At 42.2% G+C, this 11,023-nt stretch overlaps 1 protein-coding gene across 2 annotated transcripts in view; it reads right to left on the bottom strand.

Annotated features, from left to right (window-relative positions):
• Positions 1-11,023, bottom strand: part of ABHD17C (abhydrolase domain containing 17C, depalmitoylase) — a 72,469-nt gene that overhangs the window by 37,719 nt on the left and 23,727 nt on the right. The window contains exon 2 of one of the 2 annotated variants that reach the window (XM_055087889.1): positions 1,202-1,384. The exons of the other annotated variant lie outside the window; for it this stretch is intronic. Coding sequence (XP_054943864.1) covers positions 1,202-1,384 — 183 coding nt within the window. The remainder of the gene's footprint in view (positions 1-1,201; positions 1,385-11,023) is intronic. 2 annotated transcript variants of the gene reach the window in all.

The following is an 11,023-nucleotide window of genomic DNA, read 5'->3' as shown; positions in this document are numbered from 1 at the left end:
ATATATATATATATATATATATATATATATATATATATATATAAAATGTTTCTATACAACTCCTGAATCAAGGAAAAATCAAAACCACAATGATAGACCAGGTAAAAAATAATGAGATCACCAGGTATTGAAAGGCAAAATAACAGTAAAATCATCATCGTCGTCTTTGCCCATGAAAACAGCCAAATCTATGATAATGCTCAACGAGCGTATGGAATTAAGAGCTTAAAGAATATGCAGATGTCCACACTTGCTAACAGCATGGAGCAGGAATTCGTGACCTTTCCAGGTCTGCAGGAGCCCTTCATTCCCAGAGAATGTCTGAGGAAGAGATCACAGATAATCATCTCCGTTCCCAGAGTCAGTTAATGCGTAGAAACTGCAGAGAACATTTTCTGTATATATGGGTTAAATGTTTGGGGCAAGTTCTGGTTGGCTAGGTTTTGTTTCTTTTTGAGTCCCCTACTTGCCTAGGACCTTAAATCCAGTAGCACCTGCACCTCTGAGTGACACTCCCCCACAGACTAAACAGTGCTGGGGAGACACACCCCCTTCTACCTCTGTGCCTTTTCCTTGCAAGTCTTTGACTGTTTGACAGGTTATTCTCCAAGAAACTAGAGTATAAAAACATGATAACAGTGGTTATATAACTAAGCTAACAAGGAAATACTATTTGGTATAGGATTTAAAGACCAATAATGGGACTTGTCATAAAAATTGGCAAAGTAAAAGCATGCTTCTCTATTCTCCCCCCTTTGAAGCCCACTCAAAACAAAAAGAAACAGGTTTTCAATAAGAAGGAGATGAAAAGAAAAAAGAAAACACTGCAGAGAGCCCAGGGTAGGGGCATCACTAGCCCCACAGACCCACCAAGGGCAACGACACTCCAGCACAGAGCAAGCAGAGCCTGTGGAAGGTATTTTAAAATCTCATTTCTGGCTCCATTTTCTGTTTCCAGCCATGTTTTTATTTTTCCCTTATTGTAACTTATCTCCCTTTTTATTTTATAGAACATTCTAAGACAAGGTATAAATAGATCAGTCAATCAAAAGGCACTGTATAGTACAATACCCAATTTCCATATCGATGACCGTAGGTCATCAAAATGATGTATTTTCTGCTTAGGATGGAAAAGTGCATAAAATATTTTAGGAACATTTCATCACAAATTGTAAGTTTTGGTGCTGAAAATAATGCATACCAGACCACTCTGAAGTTCTGCGGCCGAGCACCAGACTGGATCCTGTCTCCGTTGTCTCTGACCAGTGACCAGCACACACCCCTCAAATGCCTTCTGAGCGAATGGAACCCCTTAAGAGTCCCAGGTAATCCAAGAGGACAGGCCTCCCTGACGGCAAAGATCCAGTTCACATCATCTGTGGGACTGAATTAGGAGGGAAAAATACTATTAACTATTCAAAGTCGAAGCATCTCCTTCTGTGGTGACTTCATGTGCCCCAAGAAACCTTTGGTAATCTAGCTTTCTCTGAATTTCCCCTACATGGAGACAATGAGTTCTAACAATGCAAACATCAGCTTTACCTAACAGTTCTTACTGACAACAAAGTGTCTCATGAGAGTCTTTTAGTGTGCCCTGGCTGAGTCTGATCAACTCTGGAAAACTGGTAAGATGTCCTTCTGGAGTCCCCAGTGTGATGTGACCCGTGGCAAATTCTCTTTGGACCGTGGCAGTTCAACAAGGTTCAATGAGCAGGCGCCCTCACTATGTGACCTAGTCAGTTCCTGCACAGTGTTAGATACCAAGACAGACCGAAAGGGCTGTCAGCATCGACAAAATTACAAGAGAGTCTCACCTGTGGGGAGGCTCACCTATAGCTGCACGGGCTGTATTCAGGGCAACTCTGGGGGTGCCACGTGCACAGGCTACAAAGTGAGTGGTGTCCCCGGGGTCGTGTGATGGGGAAGCCCTGATCACTAGCACAGGTAACAACACTGGTAGCTCAAAGGAAAACTCCTGGTTTATGAAACTGTAATGAAGGAGATTCCTTTGGCTTCTAGTTTAAAATGAGGACCCAAGCCCACATGTTTGCTTCTCAACCCCACTGAAAAAGAAGTATAGAAGTTCAGAAAGGAATAAACCCACAATAGCAGAGACAATAGGAAGATGGGGCAAAATCAAGACAGAAGATTTCAGTACATTTCTAGTGACAAGAGAATGGAAATGTGCGGTAGAGAAAGTTGTCCAGAATACACTACAAGAGGGCTGCAGGGAAGGCGGGGGTCACCTGAGTCACAGGAAGGCTTCTGGCTCAAAATTAGCATGAAACTAAAAATAGATAAGTTATAGAAAGTCTGCATAGGGAATTATACAATCTACTCCCCTCCCTAACACAGAGTTTAAATCCTCTGGGTGAGCTAAGACTTCTAGTTGGTGCTCCCAAATCAAGTCATCCTCATCCTGGCATTGGAGGTCTCCTTCACCTGCCCAGGCTGACTTCCCTCTCAGGGGCGAGGCTGAGAGGGGAACAGATCTGCTCACACCATGTGGAGGAAACCCAACCTGATTATCCAATCTTTCTTCCTTCAGTAAGAACAGATAACCAAAAATGATGATGATGATGACAGCTAACATTTACTGAGCATTTACTATATCCCTGGCACAATTCTAAAAACTTTACACGTACTGACTCATTCAACCCTCAACAACAGCCCTAACAGGGAGCTACCATTATTATTATTAAAGTGCTTTATAAGGACCAAAGGCAAAGCCAGGATTCAACCCGAGTCTGAGCCAGAGACCAAGCTCTTAACCACTAAGCTAAACTACCAACATATAAGGAAAGCGAGCAGCACAAAAGACCCAAATGTGTCCTCAGAAGAACAGACAATTATGGGACCAGCATTTAAGGCTTAAAAAAAAAGAAGAAAGATACATTAAAAAAAAAAAAAAACTCACAAATCTGAGAAAATATATCCATAAAACAAGAACAGTATGTTAATGAAAAAGGGAAAGTCAAAGAGGAAAAATGAACTCAGAGATGAAAAATGATGGCTAAAATAGAAACTTTAACTCAGAGGCTAGAAAATAAAATTGAAGAGACCTCCCAGGACATCAAAGTAGACAAAGAGATGGAGACCATGAGCGACAAAGGGGAAAATAAAATCCAGGAAGTTGGAGTAACAGAAGCCATACTCAGAGAGAACTAGGACAATAGACAACCTTGACACTGTAGCAGTAAAGGTCAAACTGACAGTAAGCCGGAGTTGAGGGTAAAGGAGGGTGAATAGAGTTCAGATACTGACAAAGTGGATGGAGCTGGACGTAAAGTTTATTATCTAAAATCATGAACACTGCCAATGAAGAACCAAAAATAACTACCAAACACCAAAACTAGCAAAAAGAAGTCATCAGGACTGGATAGCTAAAAAATTTCCCCATGTTTATTAGCAGGAAATCAATAAACACTGTCTAGAGTTGCTCCTGGGTGCTGGGGGTAAGGAGGAAGAGGGGTCACTATTACTTTCCACCATAATCTCTTCTCTTTGATTTATATTGTCTGCATATGTGATTTCAGTAAAAATGTTAAATTCTGTCATTAAAATGTCATTCACCTCTTATGCCATGCATTACTAAGTTTTCTCACCAGCATGCTGGCATAACTTGGTGCCTAACGATATATCCTACCGTACTTACTGTGGCATACTCTCCACGGGTACCCCAATGGCACTTTCTTTAGAATAAATGAGGGGTGCGGTTTGAGGAAATGAAATGCAGGCGTTATTCGGACTGATTCTCAAGAGTTATTCTGTCCCCTCCTGTGCCTCTTTCTGCCCTTCACAAATCAACTACGTCTCCAGCTGAAGCAAAATGACGGCACTGGGTTGGCCTGGTGCCGCTGTCCTCCAAGTCACCAGAGTCTAATTTGCTGTCGTTGCATTTAAAAATCGGACCTAAAAATCAAGACTGAATATTAACAAGCTCAATGGCAAGGAGATACCATGCGCAAAGCACGGGGCCTAAACTTACAGGAAGAAATTTAATACAAATATGTTTAAAATCTTCAAAGGTGGTGTAAGAAAATTAAACAAGCAGCAAGAGATCTGATTTGGCAACGGTGCATGTGGGTGGAAAAAAAAATTGATGGGAGGGTCTTAAAATTGACAAAAAGGGACTTCCCTTGGCGGCCCAGTGGTTAAGACCCCGTGCTTCCAATGCTGGGGGGCGTGGGTTCGATCCCTGGTCAGGGAACTGAGATCCCACGTGCTCCCACGTGCTATGTGCTGCGCAGTGCAGCCAAAAAAAAAAAAAAAAAAAAAAATCAAAAGACTGGAATGACGCAAAATTCTGAGTAGGCTGTGGAGAACGCTTCTGAAGGCTGTGCTCGGTTCTAGAACAACCCCACTTTCCTAACCTAAGCCACCTTCCTGACAGACCACCCATGTGGAATTCTGTGTCCTATGGTGATGACGAACCAGCTGGTGGTTCCGTTCGGCCAGCAGCAGCCTTACTCAGCGGTGTGTGTGAAATCATCTGAATATTTTATTGCAACCATTTAGGGACTTATGTTCTAGGGCATCTTAAGCTCTTCAGGAACCCAGACAAGGGGAGAGGGTGGGGCTTCCTACTTGGATTCAACATAATTGCTCTGAAGAAAAAGGGGTCAACTGCCCAATAAGGATTTTCAAACCTCTGTTTAAACACGTTTTGCTCATATTTTATCAAATGAGTGGAAAATGGAAAAAATGAAAAGAGCTAACATTAATAAGCGCAAGTCTCATAAACTTAATAGAGTTGAGGCAAGAATGAAAAGTATTCGATGGACCAAAGCTCTGATTTTTTTTTTTTTTGGCTCCGTCAAATGCCCACTGGCCTCTAACTGAGAGTATATGTTCAATTGTAAAGGAAAAAAAGAACACTTACAGAGCAGGCATGGGGCTTCCCTGGTGGCGTAGTGGTTAAGACTCTACCTGCCACTGCAGGGGACACAGGTTCGAGCCCTGGTCCGGGAAGATCCCACATGCCGCGGAGCAACTAAGCCCGTGCGCCACAACTACTGAGCCTGCGCTCTAGAGCCCGTGAGCCACAACTACTGAGCCTGAGTGCCACAACTACTGAAGCCCACATGCCTAGAGCCTGTGCTCTGCAACAAGAGAAGCCACCGCAATGAGAAGAAGCCTGCACACCACAACGAAGTGTAGCTCCCACTCACCGCAACTAGAGAAAGCCCGCATGCAGCAAAGAACGCAGCCAAAAAATGAATAAATTTTTTTTAAAAAAAGAGCATGCATGAAAAGCTAGCAATAAATGGAAATTGAGATATAATTCGGGAATTTTAAAAAATGAATTTCAAAGAATGAAATCTTCCGTATAACATAGAAGTCTATCATTGCGCTTGATCCGATATTTTCAGAGATGCGTGCTGCCTGTTCATAGTTGGGCTGTACCAACTGGTGGGTCTAGGCCCTGGGAGGGACAGTTCCATTGCACTTCCCTCTGGTCAAACCACATTCCAAAGTACTGCTGCTGTAACTCTAGGCCTGTCTCAGAAATGTCGCTAAACAGAAATGCATTCAGAGGAGGACCAGGATGGTGAGGAATCTGGAAGCAACTCACACAAAGCGTGCCCCAAGGAACTGGGGATACTTAGCCTGCAAAAGAGATGAGCAAGTATGAGAAGAATTTAATTCAGCTGACACTTACTGAAGCTCCACTTGTGTTCGACACTGCAGGCAATTCAGACCTGAAGGAGATGCCATCATTGCCTCATGGAGCTTACCTGATAGTGGTGTCCAAATATCTGAGAAATGTTGTGTGGAATGACAAGCAAGAATTGGGACCAAGGGGAGAAAAGTAAGAGACAGAGTGGAGCTTAACAGAAGAAAAACTGTTCTTCTTGGAAGCACTCAACTGCTGATATGCAGATATTTATTCAGGCATTTATTCAAACATAAAAAAGGAATTATTGGCAAAGATAAATTCGGGATTCGGGTGGTTGGCTACCTGGGAATTGGAGGCGGTTGCCAGGGGTGGGCGAGAGTGAGACAAGGACCAGATGGTTAGAGGTAAATTACTGTCATTTCCCTAGCTTTTACCCTTTAAGGTAACGCTCTGGGACACTTATTATTAAAACAAACATTAAACAAACTAATTAATTGATAGCAGATCATAAAAGTGTACTAAGAACCTAAGATTATGATGAATCAAATTTTGCACTTGATGTTAAAAATTAAAATAAATTTTGTGGTACGCGGGCCTCTCACTGTTGTGGCCTCTCCCGTTGCGGAGCACAGGCTCCGGACGCGCAGGCTCAGCGGCCATGGCTCACGGGCCCAGCCGCTCCGCGGCACGTGGGATCTTCCCGGACCGGGGCACGAACCCGCGTCCCCTGCATCGGCAGCCGGACTCTCAACCACTGCGCCACCAGGGAAGCCCTAAAATAAATTCTTAAATAATGTATGAGTTAGACTAACTGAGCAGCTCCTAGACTTCTACATTTCAGACACTAGGCAAACTGCCCCTTCCCTCCCTACTCCAGTAAAATGGGGAAATGGTTTAGGTTGCCAAATAAAATATTTTTCAAGGTGATTTTAACAACAAAAGCAAGAGTGGCAAAAACCTCAGAATATCCAAACTTTGAATACATCCAGCTTCAGGAAACCTGCATTGCCTTTCTTTTTCTTATTTTGCTGTGAAAAATAAGTCAAAGTGTCTTCTTACACCATGGATTGGCATGAGGGGTCCACCAGATCACATCAATCCTCAGGTCCCTTCCGAGGATCATCTGACTGTATGCCCTAAGGGTCTACCTGGCAATGGAAGGTCAACATCTTATAATCCGTTGATAAATATAATGGACTTACACAGCACAGTTAACCAGAGAAATGACCATGCTCTTTAATATCTCTGGCCATAATTCAAGAAGACTAAACTTTAGAGGGGTGGGAGGAGAGGGGAAGGATTTTAAATGATTTTCTTTATGAATATGGTGTCTTATGCCAGGGATCCATTCTGCCGAGAAACCTCTAGATGCCCTGGACATAACTCTTCTACTGCAAGAGCCTCTCTTTTTAGGGTTAAAGAGACCTTCTCACCTCCAAGAAACTGTAAGGGACCTAGAGCCTGATAAGAACCCACAAAGCAGAGAGGTTTCCAACAAGGTCAGAGGACTTACCTTACTTGTTGTCCCGTGGTTGTTGAGACAGAAGCATGTCCAGATCCAGTCTGGGGTTAAGTCAGTAAATCCTTATTGAAAACTGCCAAGTACTAGGCTCTTGGGCAGCTGGGTATGATAAACACCCTATATCCGTGGAGGGGACATGACTCCAGGAAACCATCTGCAATGGTAATTCAAGTTCTTGAGGATAAGAACCCCATTCTTAAGTTATCCCTCAAGGCCAGGTCCATAAATATCAGATGGCTTTTTAAAGATTTTCACTTCCCATCTAAAAAGAGAACTCCTGCAATTGCGTAGGAAAAACTGGTCCAACTTAAAATGCTCAGGAATAAAACAGTGCTCTATTATTTAAAATAGGTCATAATGGCTCCTTAAAGCCAATTTCGGGAATGAAAATAAACAGATGAATGAGAAAGAAAACTCAATTGCACTTTTAAAAAAATAATAAAAATAAAAGGGTCAAATACGAAAAGACTATGTTGCCAGACCGTTTGTACACGACTGCTTTATTTACAGACTGACAAAATCATCAGAAAACAAACTACAGAAGTAATTACTAATGGCAACAAATTAAGAGAGGCAGCCCTGGAACATTTTTTAAAGTCTAAAGAAATACACTGAAGCCTTGCACTTACTACTTAACAGCCACATGGGGTGATGTGAGTCATTTACTCTCCCTCCACTTCCTTCTACCTTTGGATCAAGTGGGGGTAACAGTATCTGTCCTTTCTTTCTCACAGAACTATTCTCAGGAACAAAGACAGTGTCTGTGATAGTGCTTTGGAGATTACAAAACCCTTTAGAGATACGGTAGGCTGCTATTTTTCAAATCTTTGAAGGCTATCTACTATAAACTTTTTCATTTCTTTCCCTCTTTCTTTTCAGCTTTTTAAAAACCCATTTGATCTAACTTACCTATAAGCACTTTACACTGACTCATTTATTATTCATAACAAACACTACTACATATACTACTATCACTTCTCCATTTTACAGAAGAGGAAACTGAGGCACAGAGGAAACAGCACAGGCAGCTGTTCAAACCCAGGCAGTCTGGCTGTACTGTTCTTGCTCTGCACCATGCAGCTCACCTAAAGTTATCAAGCGTTCTATTTACTAATCTTCAGCCATGTTCATTTTATCAGGATCCATAAAACAAAAGGCAACTTCGTGAGAACCATCCAATCTAAGTGCTGAAAGGAATCTGAGTAGACATCTCAGTAGAAAAGAATCATTTCTATTCTTTCTTTCATTTGATTTCCAAAGGTTCAGGAGACTTTTTTTCTCTTCAGAATACTGTTAGACAAAAGTACAGAATTCTCTGTGTGTGTGTGTGTGTGTGTGTGTGTGTGTCGGGAGTGGGGCAGTGTCACCTCCCTAAGGGTATTCAAAGTCATCTTTTAAATGCAAACTAAAAATTTTTTGGTACTATAGAAGATCTGGTAACAAGGCAAGACCGTACCAAGCATCTAGCCCAGTACCTGAAACATCAGGCAATTTGTCGAAGGATTGTAATTTCTGAAAATATTAATTTCTCATCATGCTCAGATCCTATAATTCTGAGAAAAGAAATAAAAAAATATTAGGTAACGGTATTAATCTACAGCACTGGTGTCTACACTTTTCATCATGCACCCTTTTTCATAAAAATGAGAGCATGTACTCCTGATGTGTGTGTGTGTAGATAGATAAAAATTTATATATACATCAGTGTTTTAAAACACTGTATAAAATCTTATGAACATTTAAAACAAAAACATATATTGAAAAATAGTAAATAATGAGCAGAAATATAAGTTCTGGTATTTTCTTTCTGCATCCTAATGTACAGTCTTGAGCACCTTGGAAGATGCTCACCCCCTACCCACCCCATCACCTTGGGAGACTAGTTACATAGGGAATATTGTGTGATTTTAGAACAGGAGATCCAGGGTCAGGATGCCTGGGTCAACATCTTGGCTCACCTTTTAACTCTGTGTGACCCTGGGCAAGTCATTCATCTTTCCTGGTTCTCAAGTTTTCAAATCTTTAAAATGGAGATAACAGTCCCCACCTCACAGATACGTGGATGATTAAATAATGTAATGTGTGAAATGTGTTCAGCACAAAACAGCCAATCAATGAATGGTTAAACCAGAACTGACATTTAATGCAAACCTCCTTTTTATAAATGGAGAAAACGAGGCCCAAAGACATTACCTGACTATCCAGGCCACACAGCTGGGTATCTCAATGGTTGCCTAGAAGCCACATCTCCTAGCCCCACACCAGTGATCTTTTAACCGCACTCCACTAATTCTAGATAAATGGAACATACCCCTGGAGGTCCCCTACTTGTTCTATCTTTACAACACTGATATTGAAAACAAGGGCCAAGACTCCAGTGCCTTTCCTTTGATAACTATTGGATATTAAATCTATTTAATATCTCCCTTAAACCTGTTCTCACATTGCAATCCATACTCCGATGGTGTGACACCACAGCACATCAGGAAAAGCTTGAGTCTGCAGCTAGCTCATCACACGCCTGAGTGCTGATATAGACAGCAAGAAGATATTGCTGGGGAAGCAGACAGCTAAGATTTGTGCATTTCAATGATGCAGATTTTTTCTTAAAAAAAAAAAAAAAGACCTATTATAAAGTAATAATAAAAGAGTAAGGATGGGGCGTGGGTTGAAGTACAGATGCTACAAGAATGGCAGAATGTTGATAGCTGTTGAAGGTGGGTGATGAAGACATGGGGTTTATTTTAATATTTTATTTGCCTTGTATATCATAATAAGGTTAAAAAAAAACATAACAAGGTTAAAAAAAAAAAAACATGGCAAGGGAAAAAAAGTAGCTGGTGTAGAGGCCTCAAGGACCATGAAGAAATGAAGGCAATAGAGAGGCAGTCAGTGGAATTAGAGAGACATTTTTTTCCAAGTCTGCATTCTCTTAATTGTCAACTGAGATGAAATATACAAATATTCCTCAATAACAATAACCACAACCACCTTTTCCAAGTCTTATAAAAACATGAGATGGCCATCAATACAGGTATGGAGGACTGTGGGAATTCACTCTGATAGTAGACAGACTTGCATCTACTCTTGGCCCATCAATGACAAAAAAGACAAACGTCCCCCCATTGCCTCTAAGTACTCCTCCACCCTTCTTGGAATGGTCCCACAGACAGGTGTCTCTGAAGAAAAGAGCTCTGTCTTCCAGAAGGAGGGCCAGTCATGCTGAGGATCGGATGGCGGGCTGCCCGGAGGATCTCAGTTCCCAGGGTCCTTTATCACCCCTCTCTGTCCCCTGGGCTGGGGTATACATTCACACCCAACCCAGGAAAGAGACCTCAGCAGGAAGCTGGGGTGGCCACAAATACCTGAGGCCCAATCAAAGGAGATTAAGACTCTGAATCTTGAACTTGAAAAGAAAGAGGCCTCAGTACAAACACCACCCCTCAGTCATTCTCACCATTCCTTTGGCGGACACTCAAGGGTCTTCTGTACAATACAAGGGGTGTTGTACTGGGGTCTCAGTGTGAGCAAAAAGAGTCAGAGGCTGGCCCTGTCCTCAAGGAGATGGCGATCTTGTACAAGAGTCAGACAGAACAAACCAAAAGACCAGGTGACAAGAGCTAGAGCAGACATATAATCAGAGCTCTGGGAGCGGAGGAAGGGCCAGCCGCCTGGATGGCAAGGCTTTGTAGGGGAGACGTGTCACTAGGGGCGGGGGCGGGGGGGTGGGGTGGGGGCGGATCCTGAACAGCCTGTGCTGGCCTGAGAAGGGCATTCCAGGTAAAGACACAGAAAGGCCAAGGCATGTTTTTCTTTCATAAGCATACAGGCAGTAGCCTTTTTTTTTTTTTTTTTTTTTTTTTTTTTTTTTTTTTTTTTGC

Source organism: Physeter macrocephalus, chromosome 11 (genome assembly GCF_002837175.3).
Source record: "Physeter macrocephalus isolate SW-GA chromosome 11, ASM283717v5, whole genome shotgun sequence".
In the NCBI taxonomy this organism is placed as follows: domain Eukaryota; kingdom Metazoa; phylum Chordata; class Mammalia; order Artiodactyla; family Physeteridae; genus Physeter; species Physeter macrocephalus.
The sequence above is the reverse complement of the archived record's forward strand: the minus strand, read 5'-3'. Positions and strand labels throughout refer to the sequence as shown.